The 22269-nt window shown below is 38.1% G+C and overlaps 1 protein-coding gene across 6 annotated transcripts in view; it reads left to right on the forward strand.

Moving 5' to 3' along the window:
- Window positions 1–20231, forward strand: part of SLC6A6 (solute carrier family 6 member 6) — a 55253-nt gene extending 35022 nt beyond the window's left edge. For all 6 annotated transcript variants that reach the window (XM_007426372.4, XM_007426370.4, XM_007426371.4 and 3 more), the window contains 9 exons: window positions 1498–1632; window positions 2840–2943; window positions 3053–3177; window positions 6621–6733; window positions 11914–12051; window positions 13073–13175; window positions 14760–14860; window positions 17442–17612; window positions 19549–20231. In XM_007426372.4, coding sequence (XP_007426434.1) covers window positions 1498–1632; window positions 2840–2943; window positions 3053–3177; window positions 6621–6733; window positions 11914–12051; window positions 13073–13175; window positions 14760–14860; window positions 17442–17612; window positions 19549–19689 — 1131 coding nt within the window. In that variant the 3' untranslated portion in view covers window positions 19690–20231. The remainder of the gene's footprint in view (window positions 1–1497; window positions 1633–2839; window positions 2944–3052; window positions 3178–6620; window positions 6734–11913; window positions 12052–13072; window positions 13176–14759; window positions 14861–17441; window positions 17613–19548) is intronic.
- The last annotated feature ends 2038 nt before the right edge of the window (window positions 20232–22269 follow it).

A 22269-nucleotide genomic window follows, 5' to 3' on the forward strand; every position in this document is an offset into this window, starting at 1 on the left:
CCAAGCCCATCCAAAAAGTTTCCTACCAATCTACATAGAATTGACTGCCATGTCTCAATTCTGGTTGTGATTGAGCATGATTCTGTGCCATCAAGTCCTTGTTGACTCTTAGTGAACACATAGATGATCTGTCCCTCACCTGGTCCTTAGCTCTTCCGATGGTGCACTCATTGTTACTGTAACTGAGTCTGTAGTGAATTCTTATTTGCCATAGTTCTGTTTGAATCTTCAGTCCAGTATAACAACAACACCACTACATTTACATTTATATGCTGCCTGACTCCCAGCGACTGTGGGTGGTTATATGTGAGAGGATGTAAGGGACGTGAGACCACATACACTATCCGCAGTACCCCTGTTTTGATCCCTGCCTGCTTCACCTTGATTGTCACACATCTGGCAGGGAAGTGTAAAGGAAGTATTATACTGTCTGTCTTTGAACACTTGCAGAAAACACTGCATGTTTAAATGAGCCTGCTTTAATAGGATTCTTGATCCCAAGGAAGATCTTGTTGTGTTTAAACAAAGCCCCCTTCAGACTTTCCTGCTTAGTGTTTGGGAAGTGAGAGGGCAATGCCAGCACGTGATGAGATACATGGTGAGATACTGGGTGCTCAGTGTACGCTATCAGTTGCGTAATACCTGAACAGGGCTTCTCTGAAAAAGTGTTCTGGAGTCCACTCATAGCCCCTCACTGCACTGGAGGCTCTACCAGGTTGGCTACCCTGGTATGATATTGCATTAAATTTAGTGAAAACAGGAGGGATGAACATCTGAACCTCTAGATGAACATCTATAAGTATCTTTGTGATTTTTTTTAAATGAGCAAAACCACTCTATATGAGAAATAAAAAGCAAGTTACACTGATCAAGGTTGTGTATACAAAAAACCTCAGAGGGAAATACCTTAAATTTCACTTGCTTCTGAAACTAATTTTTATATTTTGATTTTGCTTGGTCCATTAGTTTGACGGATGCCATCTGCAAACATCTGTCATAATGAGAATGAAATGTGTTGGCTTGTCGGCTTGCGCAGGAGTGCAGCAAGTATCTGTCAGAAAGGTTTAATTTTAATAAAGTTTGACAGTGGACTTGATATTTCTTAATTTTCAATTTCTTCATATGCCTGCTTATTCACAAATAATTTAAAAGCTATTAAGTGAGAGAATATTCAAGTATGTGGTCCCTTTACATAAAATATGTAATTTATATTAATTTACATTAATTATAAGGAAGATGAGGATTATAAAGAGAAATGTGTACACAGTTAAATTGGCATGAAATAATTTTACTCTTATGTCTTAGTTGCTGTCATTACTTCTTTTAGGGCAATAGGTAAATGTAGATGCAGTTTAGAGGACTGATTGAATCACTGAGTATTAAAAGTCAAAGACTTAACAGAAATTGGAAAATTAAATAGGGATAACTCAACTATAATCTTAAATTCCATATGTATACAAATAAAAGAGTTTTTGCCATTTTACCTTTTATTACCAGGTTGTATACGTAACAGCAACATTTCCATTCGTCATGCTTTTTGTACTCTTAATCCGTGGTGTGACTTTACCTGGAGCTGCAGAGGGCATCAAATTTTACCTTTACCCTGACATCTCTCGTCTGTCGGATCCACAGGTGGGTTACTAGAAATAGGGGATAGTGATAATTTCTTCCTTATATTCTAGAACAAAATGTAAGGAGGGCAGTGGGGTGATTATTCTGTAGATTTACTGATTACTTAACCAATCCATACTTTACTGAAGTTTTCTACCATGGTTCAGTTTTCCATTTTATCTTGTCAAAAAGGCTGTTATTAACATGTTAATGTATTTTCCATGTGTGTATATCTTTTTGTATCAAAAGGATTCTGAGGCTTGTAGACTCTATCCAAATATAGCATCTCAGCTTTTTTGTTGGTATTAGGCTGTGGACAAGGTAAGGGAAATAATTTGCTTCAGTCTTTAGTTGTTCAAGTCGTAGAGCATCAGAAGGAATGGTAAGAAGCACTTGTGAGTATTTGCGACTGTCCACTTTACATGGACACTCCCTGGGAGGGTAGCTAAATACCATAGTGTAAATACAGTGGGAAAGAATTAAAATGCTGGCCCACTTTATGCTTTCACATAAATGCTTGGAAAACAGTTTCTTTTCTAATGTGCAGGAGCCTGATTTGTTTCGTTGGTTTGTGTTTGTTTTGCTACGTATGAGCATTTTCCACTCCTTACAGATATGATGATGTAGACAGCCACAAGATCTGTTTCCTAAAGCTGGGGAAATGCAAACCTGTCTATTCAAAAGAAAAAAATGAAAGTGTGAAATAAGCAGAATCAGATTTAAGGATGCAAAATAAATCAGCAACACAAACATTACAAGGCAGATGGAAATGCCACTGGGCGCTACCCACTTCTAGTACCTTCACAGCAGCACTGACATTACGCAAGATTCCTGAGAGATTTCTGAAAAGCTGCTGCTGCTCTCCATTTCAGAGGCTTTGGGCAATTCTGTATCTGCCTGCTTAGATTAGAATATCTGATTCTACTACATGACTAGCAAGAAAAATACCAAGGTTGGGAGGAACACAACCCCTTCAAAAATATGGAGTCCATGAACTGCTAACCTGGTTTTAAGCTTTGTTTTTTATAAATGTTATCCTGTTCTTGTCTGCAAAAGTGAGACCTTTTATTTATGTATATAAAATTATGTTTTTGTTTTAATTGATTATGTTTTAAATTCATAATTCATGCAATAATGTTGTAATATGCCGCTGAATCTGGATAGCTAATAGCTAAAACTGATACCCAGCACCATCTTCTGAGCTTGTTATTTTTCATGTATTCCTTAGGTTTGGATAGACGCTGGGACACAGATCTTCTTCTCCTATGCAATCTGCTTAGGTGCAATGACTTCCTTGGGGAGCTACAATAAATACAAATACAACTGTTACAGGCAAGTTTCCTACCAAAGGGGATTAGTCTGTTAGCTAATTGATGTGTAGGGAACCATGGGTTCAAATTTTTCTTTAATTAATTTCCTCCATGACATATGTGTGACATAGGGACTGTTTGCTGCTGGGATGCCTGAACAGTGGTACCAGTTTTGTGTCTGGCTTCGCAATTTTTTCCGTCCTGGGCTTCATGGCACAAGAGCAAGGGGTGGACATTGCTGATGTGGCAGAGTCAGGTACGATGGTATTGGTGGCAGTGATGGTGGGCACTGCCATCCAGTGTGTGAGCAAAGTTCTACAAGCTAAATCATCCCAAAACTCAAAGGAGAAAGATTAAACGTAAACAGTATTCCAGCAAACAAAGTAATAATTTATTTCAATGAGCAGTTTCAATGAGCGGTTTGAAATGCACATTTTTAAAATGTGCTGAAATGCAGTATGGACTTGAATGCTGAAGACTGAATCAAAATTACAAGAAATGTCAATGCTGTATAAAGAGATGATCCTTTGTGGTTACTCTGCCTTAGCTTCAAATCTCTAATAGACGTCATTCTGTAATCTCCATGTACCCACCATTTTACTCAAAACGATGCTAGCTGTGCTAGAAAATCTTTGTGTGTTTTTTTAAAGTGCAGCTTATATATTTTAATATAGAGCATTGATGGAATTGATGAAATCTGTAACAAAGTGGTTCGAAATATGGGTGAGAGGAAAAAGATTATCTTCCCTGTCACATCCCACCTATACTTCCAGGATGTGAAAGAGCCTTTAGATTAACTAGTCCCTCTTCCCCAGTTACACTACTGTATGTATGTGCCCAAAGCAATGTGCCACACATATTTCCAGATGTGGAAATCACAACTGTCTCATGCACATAGGGATATTTTTTCTTTTTATTATGTTTGTAAAATATTTTAAAGCTATTTTGTATTCTGAAAGGTTAATATGTCCCTACTTATTTCTTTTGAACAAAGCATGCAAATTTTTTTGGACTTCCCCTAAAGCATTTATGCAGTTGACATTAAGACATGCTGGACCAGATACTCAGTTTATTACAAGCCTGTATCAATCTACTGAAATCTATAGTGCTAAGGCTGTCTGACAGTAATTCAGGCACCTGAGTGCCACAACTACTAAAAAGTGTCTTTCAGAATTGCAGAGGTTTTTACTGGCCATCACGGCTATAGCCCAAGTTATGTATTTTATTTGTCTGCCTGATGCAGATTTGGAAGAGTCTTAATTGCTTTAAAAGGTATAAATGTGAATCAGCCATTAAAAGGCTGTATCTAACATAATGTACAGCTAAAGTGGCAGAAAAAAGCTTCCAAGGCAGGTATTGTGGGAAAAGCAACTCTGTGATTTCCATGCTGTGTTGTGTAACAAATTGGTTTGTCTTCCTGTGCCATGTTATTGGTGATAAGGAATGGCAGTAAGATTTGTATGCTTAATTTCAAATTTGTATTTCTGCTGTAACTATATATTTCATAGGGCTCTTCATGCTTTGAAAATGATGCAGGCCTTTTCTGCTCCACCTTAAAGCTGCCTGGCCTTTCTCAGGCTTCTTCAGGAGCCTGTAAAAAGACACTACTTAGAGTTGCTGCTTAGAGGAGCCCCTTCATTAAAGGAATGAATCCTTAAGGAGGGGCCTGTCCCGTCCCCCCCACCCAGGCTGGCACCAAAGTCAGGCTGCTTTAATGAAAAATGAAGGGGTGGTGTCCAAAGCACGCACCAAATATGGGAGCCGGTATGGCGATTAATGCATTTCAATCTTCAGTACCATACAAAGTTAGGTCTACTTAACTCTATTGATTTCAGTTAGTTTACACATTCTTAAGGCAGCATTCTTGTGCACTCTAACCCGGGACTAAGCCATGCTGGACACAGTAAGACTTAATTCTGAGTAAGCATGCATAGAGGATTATGCTGTGACTCTGGAATGGCAGCCCCTGGATCTGAAATTTTGCATGCCTTATTCAACCATCCCACTGAAAATAATTTCTATCAAGGAGTAACGAAAGCTATATTGATAACTATGTGAAATGAGACCATTAGGCTCAATGGAACTTAGTGCTACATAGGATTTCAACTAAAACAGCTCAGTGAAAGAATTAATACATTGTACAATAAATAAATGAATACTGTAATAAAATTGAATAGCATGGACCTCGTGTGAGAATTGGGTCATTTTAGAAATGAATCCAGTATCCTAGAACTCTTTGGCTCTAAGATACATCTGGAGACGTATAGATGGAACCTCTACCTTTTAAAGGATTTTGCCAGGCAGCATAGTTGTTGGATCACAGAAGAAAATAATGAGGATATGTGGTCCTTCATCCAGAAGAATGTTTGTAAAGGATATCACCTTAACAGTGCGTAATGCAGGCAGGATTGGGCCCCAAGTCTTCAGTCTGAAGAAAGTGAATTAAACTCTCTTTCCATTAGAATCAACGGGCCAGGTGTGGTTATCTTAAGGATTATTAATTTAAGTGAGGCAAGTACAGTTAATGTATCCTGGACATTAGTTTAGTACATTTTTTGCATCTTTCTAAGTATATATTTTGTTAAACTGAATGGAAAGTGGAAGGTAGCAGAAATGTAACTGGTGAGTGACCAAGTAGTAATTTACAGAGAGTAATTTCCAGTTTAACACATGGACGAAAAGCAAGAAAACAATAAACAGAAACATCTTAGTCTAATTATTTAAACAAAAAGCTTGTGTGAAAGTGTTGGTACAGTATTTTCCCATCACGTTCAAAGTATCAATTAGTTTTAAATAAATACAAACATTTTTCAATTCTTTATTGTACCTGAATTAAGAGGCCCCAACATAAAATGATAATTGTCTCATTGTTGCACATAACTATTATATACCATAGAATTGTGGTTTGTTTTGGCTTTTATTGGCTAATCCACAGAGAAGGCAATGGGAAATCTACTACTGACTTTGCTGTTGATAATCTTAAAGGACAATTTTTCAGATAGTATCTGTTGCTTTGTATCCTAAGCAAATAATACTCACTGACTATGTTAGATACCTGCAAATGGATTTATTATTGCTGTATTGAACGAACCTACTAACGTCTCGTGTCAGTCAGTTGTAACCAAGGATGGATTCTATTTCGGGATATTTGTACAAGCAGTTACTATATTCTAATAGAAGCTGTTACACCATTTCCTTTGCCTCTGTATGCAAACACAGTATTTTGTGATATTAATAGAGTTCTGGAGTCTTACACCAGTTCAGGAACTGGCCTTCTCTGGCCTAAATCCTAGAAATTACTCTTTGGGCTTGTTTGTCCAAGAACAAGTTGTACGTAAATAACCCAAGAGAAAATATAAGAGTCCAGGATTTTTTCTCCTTAAAGACCATAGGAATTGGTCATGCAGTAATTACATCTTATTTAGGCCAGAAGCTCTCTTTCTGAATGAAGTGTGCTGGATTCTGCTGTTTTTCATATACTTTTTAGATCGGAGTTCTTACAGCCACGCAGGCTTCTTTGTCAGATAAAGGATCAGGGTGAATTCCTTTCTGGAATCTTCAGTTGGGTTTGGGTTTATCTGGATGGAATCAGGCATCTTATGAGGAGCAGGGGGAGGTCTTCATTCAAAAATGAGTTAAATACTTACTACATTGTCTCCTTTCCCCCCTTCCTTTCTCTCTCTCTCTTTAATCCTCTAGGTCCAGGTCTGGCCTTCATTGCTTATCCAAAAGCTGTGTCTATGATGCCGTTGCCAACTTTTTGGGCTATTCTTTTCTTTGTTATGCTTCTGTTGCTTGGCCTGGACAGCCAGGTGAGTAAATTGCAGTAATATAGTATCTGTGGCTTTTAATAGAAAAACTGTATCTAAATATAATTATTGTTATTACACTTTGTGCTTTGGAGCGGTGATGCAAACAAGAATTGCTTATCTCTCTTCCTACTAAGAATAATCAAGAAAAGTGGCTGAATGTTACTCATTAACTGCTTCTTGACATGGAGTTTCAGCATAGATTTTATTACAGGCATCCCTGAATTTTTTGAACTGGGAGGCACATTTGGAATTTTGAGCATTTTGTTGGGGGGGGGGGTTGATCACAAAACGACTATGGGCTGTCACACAAAATGTCTGCAAACAAAGCAGACCAGTTAATTTTCAAATGCCTGCCCTGGGGGGCAGAACCAGGTACAAAACCGGGGTTCAGGTAAAGTGCCTACCTCTACATCTCTAGTTTCTGCCCTCTTAGAGCAAGCTTTCTGTCATGTCCCTGCTTACCTCCCTCTTAGCTCTGCTTGCTTCTGCCCTTTTGTTGGGGCAGTTGATGCAGCTTCAAAACAAAGCAGAGTGTTAGAGCAGCCTGTTATTTTTATTTTCTAAGAAAGCTTTTGGTCTATTTGAAGTTCCAAAGCATTCATAGAAAGAAAGATGATACTGGGGACTGACACTTATTTTGAGCATGCCAGCTTGCTTGCTTTCTCATATGCGTGTGTACTCATTCATATTAATTCATACGGATATGATTAAAAGAATCTAAACATTATAAAAAGTCACAGAAGGTAGCAAATCCAACAGGTTCCAAGGGAGGAGCTCACAGAGACATGGGAACCTGCTGGATTTGCTACCTTCCAGTGCCATATAAATAGCTTTCATTACTGTATTTTTTTTTTTTAAAAGCACCCAACCCCAGTGTTAGAATATGCCAGTAGTCCAGTCTCTATACAGGTTAAATCAGTGATGGTGAACCTCTGACACGTGTGACGCTCCATGACGTTTTGGGTGACACGCCAGTGTTCACCAACACCCGACAACAACTCTTCTCCCTGTTTGAGTTACCAAAGAAGCTCACTTTGTTTTACTTGTATTTCATTTTTGTAATTATTTGATGTTTCTTTATATAATATTATTATTATTATTTATTTATTTATTAATTTATCAAATTTCTCCCCCGCCCATCTCCCCACAATGGGGGACTCTGGGTGACTTACAAAAAACATTAAAACCATAAATATATATAACACCACACATAAATATATATAGCACAACACGTGATTGGACTTATTTTTTTGAGATAAATGAATATGTAAATAATTGTTTCTCTTCTGTTTGGGGGCGGGGTGTGTGTGACATGCCAACAGAGTCAAGTTAGGCATTTTTTGAACTTTTGACACTCCAAGCCCAAAGGTTCGCCATCACTGCGTTAGATTAAGACTGAAAAGGGCCACTTACATTGAAACGTACAGACATATATAATTTCCTCTGCCACTTCTCCAGTCTTATCATGCTTATTTCTCATACTCTTGTCACTTCCTTGGTCCATTCCTGCCTTTATGTATTTTGCTTCTCAGAACATACAGATGCATCTAACAGAGTGGGAATAAAACAGAATAAAAATGAATGGAGGTGGCCCAGGGTTGCTTTTTCCTCTTACAGTCATTTATTCAAACCCCTAGGCCTTGATATATGTGAATCAGTGGTTCCCATAGACACTGGTTATTTTTGTCTATCCACAGCAATTTGCCTTCTGGGAGACTGAGCAAGGGAGACCTTGTTTTCTTTCCTTCTCAAGGCCTTTTTATGTGACACAAAGAAAACTGTTAATAATCTCTAGACTATTACAAGTCACACAGCTGTCCTAGGATTTTAGAGAGGGCTTCTTTGAAATGGTTTAAGATTTTAAGCTAACAAATTCCTAATTGTTATTTGGGAAAATAGTTATAATGTTGAATTAATCTACTAGCCTGGGACAGAAACTTTACTGAATTCAAAACCTCATATGAGTGGAGATTAGAGGAATTTTCCCTCTGGTTGTTATTTACTTGATCTCATAAATTGGCAAAGCATTCCATTTGTTCTAAATGGCTCTTGAGGGCTTAATCTTTGAATGCCAGTGAGTGACTTTTAATCACTTCCAAATTGAATGTTCAGACATCCTCAGAGCTGTGGTTCTGCAACCAAGTACTTATGTAAATTAAAGGTTGCCTGGTAATGTTCAGTCATTTCTCACTGTGTCAAATAATTAAAGCTAATTGGAGCACTTAATGTTTTGTTTGCTTTTGGAGCCCTGTCAAGCTGGATTTTGGAATGCTACAGCAGCTTAGGAGCAAACTGGATATAGTTACATAGCAGGAGAAAAAGAAAATCAGAACTTCTGTATATAAGACCCCAGACTTCTAAGGGATTGTTAAGAAGCCATACAAAGCCATACAGAATGTTGGCTGTTTATTGAAACAAATATGAAATTAAGTACATTAAGGAAATATGGGAAACAGGAGTCATCTGCAACATACAGTGTAAGGACTGTAACAAACACTATGTAGGACACACAGGCAGAAGACTAGCAGAGCGCATCCACGAGCACCAACTAGCAGTCAGAAGACATGATGAAAACTCCTTAATCTCACAACACATGGACAGACTTAACCATAGTTTTAACTGGGAAACTGTCAGTATTTTAGACCAAGTTAAATCCAAAAATGCAAGAGAATTGTTGGAAGCTTGCAGACACATAGAGATAAACAGCATCTAGTACTATTCAAAAGAGACAAAAGACCAGAAGATCGCCTCACCAGCAGTCATCACCTAGATAAGCAAAGGTTACCACCGGGCACACAATCCAGCACTAAACATATGCTAATCAAGGAACTACCAGAGGAGCAAAGCAAACCCCCCACCCCCACCAGCACTGGTAAGGCATGCCACAGTATATAAATAGAGAGCAAACCCCAACCCATTTTAGCACTGAAGATGTTACCTAGCTGTGTAATGAAACGTTTCCAAGAAAAGAACCAAGCTCAGAGAACCCCAAGGACTCCACAAATATGTCCACTTTAATAAAGTAATAGGCAAAAATGCAAGTCATGGAAGGATGCCAGTGCACAGAAGCATTTTAGAGCTTTCTCTATGTGACATTTGGTGACTTTTTTGAAAAAAAAGTTGGTTTCAGTGTGATACTGAACCCCTCTCTGTAAAGTGTGATTTATTATGGATTTTTAACACATGGTTCATCATTTAATGTAATTACCAAGTGATGAATCTTCATGGTTTAATAATGCCAGAAAACATTACTGTCCTAGTAAGAACAATCAATAGGTAGAAATTAAATACTAACTTCATGGTTCATGGACCAGCAGAAGAAAGAACAAAAATTGTCCACATTAGATCTACAGTGTTGATTTATTACAATCCAAGCCCATGGTTTGTGGTAGAAGAATGACAACATATATGGAATTCATGTTATATATTCTAAGCCCAGCTGTGATTATATTACTGTGTGATAACTGTTTTTACATTATTAAAAATTATTGTTTAAACCGTATTTGCAGCAGCCGTACAAGAAGAATAGCTTTCCCAATAATAAAAATACATACAATAAATTTAGGAATAATAAGCAGCCAACAGCAGTATAAAATAGTAAAAAATAAAACCAATTTCAGGCTGGAAAGAAGTCTGGGAAATAGAAAGATATTTACCTGTGCTGAAAATTACAGAAGATGCCAGCTATGGGCAGCCATTCCATAGCCAGGAAGCCTCTGAAAATACTTTCCCAGCACCCCCCTGGGAGTTTGAACACCAAAGATTGTTTTAGTCCAGGCTGAGAGACAGGAAAACAAGTGATTATCCTCATGCCAGTTATTAAGATTGACATCAACAACAACATACTTTAATTTAGCCCAAGAATTGGGTGGGAACCAGTGTAACTTGGAAAGCTGTGATATGATATGCCAATATTACTGTTTTATTATGAGTTGAAGTTTCTGGTCCTATAGTAATTCAAACATAATTAAATTACTAATATGAACAGAACATTTACTAAAAAAAGAATCACACGAACCTCTTTTTCCCAGTTCATAAAGGTAATTTACCTTTTTAACTAAACCATAAAACAAGACAAAAACTAAAAAAATTTACAGATTTTAAAAAGGAAGATTTTTTTAAAAAATGGGAATGTATGTAGTGTGTGTATGTGTATGCTTGAATGTGTATTTGTGTATATATTCATAGATAATTGTACGAACATTCTGAACACCCATATTCCATACTTCTACCTAGAACTATATTTTATTTTTCTAATAATGAGTTTTGTTTTTGTTGCCTATCCTGCTTTGCTTTTATATTAATATATAACTGTTTGTTCTATTTTATCAAAATATATATTATAGTTAATTAGAAGAATGGAACAACTAGAGGATATCTTATGTTAATGTTTTACTGTGTGTTTGGACTTCCAAAGGAAATACATATGCAGTGATTGTATCCCTAAGATTTTCCCTTCATTTAACTTCTCACCATGATTCATATTACATTTTTAGCATGGAAAATGGAAATTAGTTTTCTTGAATCTGCAGTTCAAAGGGCTGGATGAAAATAAGGGAGCTTTTCACAGGTCTCTTACTCTGTGGTCTGTTCTGATTCATGCTAGAAGGAAATGAGAGAACAGAAACACTTTACTGTTGAGAAACTATGAAAACCTACCTTCATGCAGATACTACATGGAAAACAGTTTATCAGGTTCCTTCCAAGAATTACTTGGTTTTACTCCAGAGCACTGTTTCTCAACCTTAGCAACTTTATGTTGCGCGGACTTCAACTCCCAGAATTATGTTGTGTGGACTTCAACTCCAGAATTCTGGGAGTTGAAGTCTACACAGCTTAAAGTTGTTGAGGTTGAGAAACACTGCTCTGGAGAGTCCACAAACAGCACTACCTCTTTACTAACTTCTTTCTCCTTTTGTTCATAAGCTTTATGCATGCAGTAATGACTCACATCCAATTAGGATTGGCTTATTTTTATAAATGGGAGGCGAAGAGAAAATCAATAAACCTACTAAGAGTTTAGTGTCAGCTGTATGCTGCCATATTGAATATTGAAACATTATATACAGTGCTACGTATATCAATGGTGAACAACAACTCTCTTTACAAGGGAAATGTTTTTGCAAAAGAATAAAATAATACATTGCATTCGCCCACTTATTTTTTATTCTCCCCTACAGTTTGTTGAAGTTGAAGGACAGATCACATCGTTAGTTGATCTGTACCCATCCTTCCTAAGGAAGGGTTACCGACGGGAAATCTTCATTGCTATAGTATGTTTCCTCAGCTATCTTCTGGGACTATCTATGGTGACTGAAGTAAGTAACTGGCAGATATAGCTCAGGGTTGCTTTTCTTCTTCTTTTTAAGTATTGAACTATTCAAGGAAGTCACAGTGCAAGAAGGAGTCATCCTAGTTTAATGGTAAAGCAGGTGCTTTGCATGGAGAAGCTCCCAGGAGATGCTCCTTGTCTTCTTTATTTACAATGATCAGGTGTTGTGAAAGACATATTCTGCCTGAAAAACCTAGAGAGCTTCTGCCCAGATGAACAGGTAGCCCTAAGAGAGAAAGAATTCTTCAAAGAATTACTCTGCAAAGGCATTTACGCCCCTTTGTACTAACATCTTCTAAGTTTAGCACATGTGCCAATGTAAGCCCATGACCATTCAAGCTTCGTAGTATCACTCCTGCTATTATGAAGTATTGTATTTCTGCAAGACGATATTCAACTATGCAATATGCTACATTCTTTTGTGCTATAGATAGACATGAAATGAAGCTAGTTAAACATAAAATGTGTGGAAAATAATGTCCAGATTCCAATCTATCTCATATTCAGAATGTAATAGCAATATTCTAGAAAATGCCATGCATGAAAGAAAATACCATGCTGTAGGAAAAGAAATCCATTATCCCGTATATTAGGTAGCTCCTTGGTAAGTTTTACCTTAGTATTATATTCTCATTCAAGACTCAGTTGTCTTCCAGACTCAATTCCTTCCTTCTATCACGTTTCTATAAATGTCTCCCTAAAACAACATAGTTTAAACAGCAGTATCGGAATAGTGTTAGTGGCTTAATTTTATTCCACCATTGACTCTTTCAAAAGGCCTTCTAGAATAAGGAATGAGTGTAGGTTTTAGGAAACACATGAGTATATACTTATAATGCCCAAAGTGTTGACTGGCAGTTGTATTTGCTGGCAGGAAATTTTGTGAAAAATGAGTTAGAGACGTGAAAGTCCCTTTGTTTTTCACAATGTGTGTTATGGGTGTGTCTTTGTGTTGGTGTATTAATATCAATCAAGGTTCCTTTTTTCTATCCTTTTGTCATTTTTAGGGTGGCATGTATGTGTTTCAACTCTTTGACTACTATGCAGCTAGTGGTGTATGCCTTTTGTGGGTCGCATTCTTTGAATGCATTGCTGTAGCCTGGGTTTATGGTAAGTTGGAAGTTAAGTTCTGATCTGACCCTTTCCCCACAGTAGCAGTGAAAGCTATAGGGATCTTGCAATAATAGAGTTCCTGGGGACAAGCTGAGTGATCAGAATTAGAGGCTAGAGGAAGGACAGAGAGATAAAACAGTACATGCCAAGGAAGGAATTTATTACATGGCTTCTCTGCATTGTGGGAATTCTGCCAAGTACTTCTAATTTCTTGGAAAACATTCTCACTTGACCTCAAAGAGAATGAGTTCATCACTTGCTTCTTTCTTACAGTGCTTCATTTTAAGACTGTAAAGGTCCACATGACTTGCTGAAGTCATAAAAGGAGAGATTTTAGGGGCCAGTGACCACAGTATGTTTTCCCTATTGTTTTTACCTGCTTGATAAAAAGAAGGAAACAAATCTGTAAAATAACTTAAGTAGCAATTCTGTGTCAGTTGGATTTACCAGAAAGTGATAGCTATGGGAAATCTAGCTCAGGTGCTAGTTTGGAGCAATGCTTCTTTCTCAACTCCTAGACCAATTTTTCTGTTTACTGAAGTTTTATAAGATTTGTAATCCAAAACATTTGTCAGGCAATAGGCTGGGAATGCCTTCACTATTCCTATTAAGGAAGATGCTCTTTCTGGATTAACAGTTGACTTATTCCTGAAATTGTAGGATGACATCACTAATAGCTAGGAAGTTAAGAATCTCATTGATTTCTTTTTCTACACAGAATGTAAATTTGGGCTCTGGTCTTAAATTTGGAACTACTCCATATAAGTAGTTGTAAGAAGAGCTAAGCTAATCTGGATGGGCACCAAGTTTCAGAAAATGTTTGTAAGAAATGCTTCCCTCTAAGGCTGTGGAAATCTAGCAAGCGCTTCCCTTCAATGTTGGTTCAACCTCAAAGCTGCTTCACAAAATAAAAGTGAAGAGCAAAGCTTTTAGCAAGATCCGCAGAGGATAAAAGAGGCTAAAGGAGGCAATGAATGGCCCAAAGGGGCAAGTGGCATGTCCTCCATAGTGCTTCCCAAACCTTTTGGTAAATGATCCAGAAGATGCAACTGGTGCCTCCTCTGCAGCACTCCCCAAGAAAGTTGTAGAGGACATTCTGAGCCATGCTGGAAAACATGTTTTCATCTTCTCTGATGTTCCCATACCAGATTCCAAAGAGGATTCTGCCTAAGCACAGTGCCTCAAAAAAGCCTCCTCTGGGTTTGTGAATGTACATCTATACCTCCATCTGAGAGCAAATGGTCAGTGCTGGACAGTTGCTCAAGGCCATTTGTTTGCTTTGAGTGATGCCGCCATGTGAACACTGGCTGTACGATACCATCACTTTTATTCCCTGATACCTGGTTAGTTGCATCACCTACAGAAAGAGGTAAATTAAAGGAAACACCAAAGCTCAGGAGGATAAAGAAGAAAGAGCATAATGATAAAAGACATAGGTTTTTATGGGGTTTTTCACACCCCTAATAGGGCAAATGCATTTTCTCCTTGAAAATTTAGCATAGCTGTAGATGAAAGGATAAAGAACACACAGGCAATATGTGCAGATAAATACAATTTCCTTCTTCTGTGGTGAAACTCTAGGCGCTGACAATTTTTACGATGCCATTGAAGATATGATTGGTTACAGGCCTGGTCCTTGGATGAAATGGAGCTGGATTTTAATCACACCAATTCTCTGCGTGGTAAGTGTTGACCTGTCTTTGCTAAAACTTGATTTGGAACTTTTTTGTAAGCTTAGCTAGCTTTTTGCGCCTTGCATTTTCTGAAAAGAAATGAGAATGAATAGATAGATGTTTAATGTGCAATGTATTTAATGTGTAAGTTCTTCATTGATTACAAGATTTTTATTGACCTCTAACTTGCTTCCTTATCTGACATGTTGCCTTTGGCATTAAAGGACCTGGAGCAATTTTTGGGTGGAGAAAAATTTAGAATTTTGAGAGCATGTAGCTAGAATCCATAGAGCATGATTGTGTGGGTATTCTTTCATTTGCAGATTGGCTGCCACTGTGGCGGTGACCAGTGACAAAGTACTATAAGGAAAACTCTTGATGTTTCTTATTATCATCATTCATTCATTCATTCATTCATTCATTCATTCATTCATTCATTCATTCATTCATTCATTTCTAGATAGGTGGGGTGTTTCCAAACAAAACACTACACTGTGTCTACCTACCATTTTTGTTTTCTAAAAATGCCTAGAGGACTCTGGAATCAAGAATGTCTGACGCTTTCCATATCTGAATTAAAAGAATCTTCTAAAATAGTCGGATGAGGCAAACAGCCTGTGCCCACAGACACCAGGTCACCTGTCTGTCTATTAAAATCTTGAAAGGCCCTTTTTTGGGCCACTTTCCCTTTGGAGATCAAGCAAATGGCCACCACATTAGCCTTTCTGCGGTTAGCACCCACATTATGAAACTCCCTTCTCAATACATTTTCCTTCTGTATTCATTATATTTCGGAAGTAAGCAAAACCCGTTCATTTTAAGTAGGAATGCCCAAGCATCCCATTATTCCCCTCCCAAAGCTGAGAAAATAGTTCATTTGTAAAAAGGTGTTGGACAACTACAAAGCATTCCCTGCTATCACCTTTCACCTAGCTGAAAAATACACTGTGTGAGAGGAGGGAAGACAGGCACAGCAAGGAATGCATCATAAGCTCTTCCAAAACTGGAGATAAGACTGGGTTTTGAAAAGGCCTACTTCTGGGCAAAAATTATATGAGTGGCAAGGACATCTGGAAATTTGAATTCAATCCTCATGGGAAGAAACAGTATCGTGGCTGTTATTATAAGCTAGCTTGTCTTACAGTAAATTGGTACTTTTTAGTTGGTGAAAACCACAGTGGTAGCCATTTTGCAAATGTAGGAATACCCACGAGGTCCTTCTGTGAAAATGCCAACTACAAGCACTCAAAATTCTATTTATATCCACTGGACCAAAAAATGTGCAGTGGTGGCTGGTTGGCAGACCCTTGGGAAAGAAGGGGGGGCGTTCAGTGATGATCAGGAATCAAGGCAACAGTGCTGCAAACAAGGCAGTTCTGCAAGCAAGCACCTGTAGTCAAGCTTTTAGCGCAATCACTACATGTTTTTTGTGATAGTTCTTTTAATTGTATGTTTTAATCATCTTACTAATGGCTATGCTTCTTTTATCCTACTAGCTGTTATTTAAAATGGCAGCATACTTTTTAATAGCTGTAAAGCTACCTTAGGGTCATTTGTGGCAAAAGATGGCCTGTTTGTGTATAAAAATTGCATTTGAGAAGAGTTCTAAGCGTGTGTTTTTAAAGACATTGGCATTCGTAAGGCCCAAGTTATTACTTTTTTTAGCTCAGCCAGGCAGCAGACCTATGCATATTTATCAAAAAGTCCTCTCCCCCAAATGCAATAGAACAGCTGAACAGATCGGGTGGCATGTTATGGTATAAAAACAAATAAACATTGTTATGGACCTATAAAAGATCTTTTTTCTTTGCGGTGTGTGGTAATGCTGCTCAAATTAATTTTCATGCTTTACTGCACACCATAATTATTCACACTTGCTGCAAAACACGAAACATGAATATTGAAGGAACCAGGAGAACAAAACTGGATTAGCTGATTTCTTGTTTGAAATTCTTGTAGCACAGCCCTGAGTTTCTAAAGTACAGTTTTATGAACATTTTCCCTCACCATTTAAGCTTTATTCATTCCTAAGCTTTTGCCCCGGGGGCGGGGTGGCATTCAGAGGTCCCAGACTTTAAAGAAATACAACCACCTGTACACAGACAAAAAGACAATGAAGACCTAGGAATGAAAAGAAGAGACTCCCCCCTCACACACAAAAAAACTCTTCTGTCCTTGAAAAATTGTCTATTGTCAATTTCAGTTTTATTTCATTAGACTAATCACTGCTAATGTAAATGAAAGCAGGGTAGGCCTTAACAATATTTGGGAACTAAGGGTACAGTAGATATGGTGATGAAGTAAAGTGGGAGGAGCTAGGATTTTATACTCTTCTTTGGGTTTTAAGGATTTTTTAGAATGGTGTTTGATTTATTTTAGAGTTTACATAGCTATTTCTCCCCTCTAAAAATGCTGTTGATTTTCAACAATTACAGTTAAAAGGGTTCCAGGAGCCACAGAAAGGTGTTTGAAATGCTGTTGGTGGCTCATCCACTACGTAAACTGTTGGTTGAAGAAAGTGTAATTATTTCTGTGTGTCTTGACTCTGTCTCTCTCTCTTTTTTGCTTTTTTTTTTTTTTCCTGACACAGGGGTGCTTCATCTTTTCTCTGGTCAAGTATACCCCCCTGACCTACAACAAGGTCTACATCTACCCTGTGTGGGCAATCGGTCTGGGTTGGATTCTTGCTCTTTCATCTATGATCTGCATCCCCTTGGTTACAGTTGTCCGTATTTTGCAGTCAGATGGCTCTCTCCTTGAGGTAAATTCGAAACAACTATGAACCCTCAGAACTATTAAGCATCCAAACAGATGATTTTCTTTGCAACTGTTTTCCTGATCCCTTAACATAGCAGTTCCAATAGCTGGAAAGACGTTCTCAATCATTCATTTCAACAGATGAGACTATTGTACAAGCGTTGTTTAGATACATGATTAGTCTATTCTTCTATTGAACAGAACAAGGTTCGGTACCATTTTAAACATCTGTCTTTTGATCATATTCACATACTAGAAAAGATTGCTGATACAAATCCAACAGCTGGATAGTTGGAAAATGGAATATACTCAGGAGAGTGATGCTGAATGAACAAATTAGTTTTGTGTCACTAGAATTCTAAACCTTCTGTCCCAGGTTATTTTCCTAAATCAGAGGCTTTCAACTTTTTCAGTCCTGGGAGCATCTTTGTCCCAAATCCTACAGTGGGGAAATGCCTGTTATTTGTTGAAAACTTGTCTTTGAAAGGTAGCATACTATAGCAAGTCACCCCAAGGCAGGACCATGATCTAAAAATCTATCCCCATCCAATAATCAGTTCACTTTGCCTGCCTTTTTCACTATATCCTAAGATATTGTCCTGATATAAAGAACATTACAGAAAAAATACTCAAGTACTTAATATCATAAAATTAACATGCAAAGAAAATATATAGAATATGCCGCTATATACCTGTAGAAGCTATTCATAGATTTACTTTCTGTGCCTTCAAGTCATTCTTGTTTCCTTTCAGCTTCCTGAACAAGTCATGCAGTTTTCATGGCAACATTTTTTTTCAGAAGTGGTTTGCCCTTGGCTGAGAGAGAGGGACTGGCCCAAAGTCACCCCATTGGCTTCACACCTAGGGCTGGACTAGAAGTCACAGACTCCCAGTTTCTAGTCAGTGCCTTTAACCACTACACCAAACTGGCTCTCTTATACAGAAGCTACTCATAGCCTAACTATTACCATGGGGTCACAGAAAAGTTAGCAGAAATTTTGATAATAGATTTCAAAAAGATTTCCAGGATCGAAGAGTCCTGCGGTATTCTCATGTAGCATATGTGGTCTTCTCTCTCTCTCATGCGCACTGCATAAAAGTTGAGCATCTCATCAGTATCATGCACAGTGTGGAAGTAGCTAACTTCATTAGCTGCAATGCTGAATTGGGGAGCCATCTAGTGGAAATTTAACCTCCTTCCTTACATTACTTTCTCTACTTTGTCTCCCCCTTCTTTTACACACTATATACTTTCCCAGCAATAAGATCAGCTTTCTGATCCCAGCCCAGGAATGTTACGTTGTGGACAGTGGCTTTTGGGAACAAACCATGTCCAACTGGTTGTCGCACCATCTATAAATACACTGCTTGATAATGATCACATCTTGGCTTAACTAAGTATGTGAATCAGAATCTTTCTGGTATTTGACGTGTGTGATTACAAACTAAGGGAAGCCCTGATGGGCCACACTGATGGCCTCTCCAACCTCTTACTCTATTTCCCCTAATGGACAGTCAGATAACAATGGGAAATTCACAGAGAGAACAATTTGAAAATAGTTATTTTAATAAAACTGAAATGGTTCTTCTTGGCTTACAAAGAAAGACAATAATGTGTCTTATTCTATTCCCTGGCAAATAGCTATCATGCTTAGTAATATGTGCAAAACGTAATTCAGTTTTGAAGAGATGCTTTGGAATGCAGCATCCGTGTGCAGCTTACCCTTTTTCAGGCCATGTGCAGACATGTCTTTTTCATGGCTGTGTGATCCTAGAAAAAGCAACAGTTGGCAACTGCATTGTTCAAACTTCTCTATATCTCTAAGTGCCTCTTCCCTATTGAATCCAAAATAGATCACAACCTGAACCCTTAGTATAGCCTTAACCTCCATGAATTTGTCTGGAAGACTCTTCATTTCCATGTATCCTTTTCTCTCTAGAGGGTGAAGGCAATGGCTGCCCCTCGTGAGATCACGCGGTGGGACAAAGAAACAGAGATTGCTGCCACGTTCTGCCTTCCTGGCCTGGCCAACGGAGAACTGATCAAGCCGACTCATGTCATCGTGGAGACAACGATGTGAGCTCTCTCTATGAGAGGAGGACACCTGCTTTAAAACTGCCGTTTACTAACCATAGAATCTTTCATAGGACCAGGTTTACAGAGCTTTATATTTGCACTAGGGTTTATTTTTATTTCTCACAGAGAAAGTAATTTTTTGTGTGTTTGGTTTTTATTTTTTAATATTTTGTAAAGTAAATCACAGCAGATGCCTCCCCTGCTCTATTTAGAGGCAGAGCTTTCATATCAAATTAGGCACACTGCAGGAATTTACTTTCTGTTTTCCACACAGCATATCTAACTAACTTCTATTCATAATGCTACTTTATCACTTTTGAGTTGATTTTCTTGCCAACAATATACCCAGGCTGCAATCCTATGCACACTGTCTTGCAAATACGCCTCAATGAACACAATGGTAAACTTATGTAGGATTGTGCTGATACGCACATATATATGTGCACATATACAAGTTTCAGATTTCTCTGGGTGTTGATGTGGTTGGGAACAGGGTAGAGCAAAATAACCCCTTCGTAAAGCAAATTTCATTTTGGATTTTTTTTTTAACAAAAAGCTCTGGCATTTTAGAAACTGGTTTTTAAAGGTGTGGCACTATCTTCCTCTGGTTGAAGCAGGAAGAATTAAAGAAAGGGTACATGTTTTTATGCTCGCTGTGAGGCATGTGAGAATACATTTATGTGTATAATTGGAAAAGCTGCAATATAAGCTGGGGATTGGAACCAGGGGAATAATCTGAGCAGCTTGTGAACAGGCTCTAAGAAGGTGGCAGAATCATTCTTGCTGGCAAGATATTTTAACTGATAATTCCTTTTTGGGGCAGAGGAGATGACTCCTTCCATCACAGGGGGAGTTGAGTCTCTATTCAATAGCAAGCAGAGTTTCTTTGTGGACTTAGATACAGATTGGAGTACAGTTGAGTTTCTCATCGATTTAGACAGATCATCTAAGAGTTGATGTAAAATGCTAGTAAGCCTGCATCTGTCACCTGTTACCTCAAGAGAGAAATGTAACTTGACAGTGTGATCAAGTAACTGAAGAATATAAAAAATGGCCCACTCTTATAGGCTGCACCCAAGAAATAAGCTGTTTAGGCTTGAATTTTCTTAGAACATTAGGCTGGTGTCATAAATGCTACATTTATAAGGATGCTGCAAACCATATTTAAAATCACAAATTTGCCAAACTTTATCGTTATCAGAACAAAAAAAGGAGTGTTGGGCATGTATCGTACCAGTCAGCTAAGTCGCATATCGTTGAGTGCAGATGCAGAAAATGGCCACTAGAACCACTGTTGAGGAAGCTACTGCAACAAGAAAGTTGAGCAAGAGTCCAGTATGTAGACTGGTATTCGCAGGCTTAAGTTGTCATCATTTGTAACACATTGACACGAGGAAACAGAAGGAGATGACGTAAGCTATAAATCTATTTTAGACTGGATGAGGCATAAAACACTCAATGGGAGTTTTATTGGTATGCCAAGTTCCCCACTTTCTGCAGAATAAGGATTTCTGTCTGGAAGACTCACCTCAAACTCCACAAAGCTCTCGTTTTGTTGCTTTCAACTGGCATTGCATAGAGGCTCAAGCCTTTTCCGTATGGGCATTGATCTTGGGGGAAGGGTGCCCCCCTTTATCTTAGTATTGGCACTAAACACAATGTGGGCAGGATTGTGAGCCAGAAATAGCAAAAAACTTTCATTTGTAATTTCTGCTGATTTTTGTCTGTCAGTGACAGACACCGTAGTTGAAACTGGAACTTAGCCAGTATTTGAAAACATTCCTATATGCTTTAAGAAAAGAAAAGAAAAGAAAAGAAAGTAAGAAACAGTTTGTGTCTTATGCTCTCCATGGCCATTGCATATGGATTATGCACATGCCTGCTATGTTAGTTTTTATAGAAACAAAAAGAACTTTAAATAAAGGACCAAAACAGTTATTTCAGGTGTCTTGTTTAGCTAATATTTGTTTGTGGATGGGGTCTGTGATTTATTTTATGCGAGGGAACAGAGCTTTCAGTATATGCAAGTGGCCATGATCCAAATGCTTTTGCTTTCCTGTTACCGAGAGCTCTAAAGTAAACACTTCCAGATTACAAATCCTTTGGAAATGTTTGTCTTTCCACTGTACTGAATAATGGCCAGTAAAAAAGGTTAGTTACAGAAGAAGCAAGGAAGCCAAGAGAAAGCTGCTGTTTGGCTTTGTTCTCTAATCCTGCAAAGCCAAAGATGAAGGGCATTGGTATTCCAAACTCCATTGCATTCCAGAGCAGACTGCAGCTTAACTAAATGAAGCACAAGTCACTGGTGTCATTGAAGGCCGTGAGAAATTAGGATGGAGGCAAGTCTTAACAGTTAATTCACTTGACTTCCCTTGGTGCATTTTTACATTAAAGGTAGTGCAATATTTTGCTACAGGAATAGTTTCAAGAACAGCCACTGAACCAAAAGCAGATACATCAACCAGGGGAATACTCTTAAGCCCATAGTATGAGAGGATGCACTTCAAGAACAGACCAGAGAATCAGTCCTACACCTGTAGAGTTCCAGCTAAAGAAGTATAGTACCCAATCCATTCTGAGGTTA

The sequence above is a fragment of the Python bivittatus genome, unplaced genomic scaffold (genome assembly GCF_059951505.1).
Source record: "Python bivittatus isolate LINGU-HERP-01145 unplaced genomic scaffold, Pbiv_v1 ctg000080_np1212, whole genome shotgun sequence".
In the NCBI taxonomy this organism is placed as follows: domain Eukaryota; kingdom Metazoa; phylum Chordata; class Lepidosauria; order Squamata; family Pythonidae; genus Python; species Python bivittatus.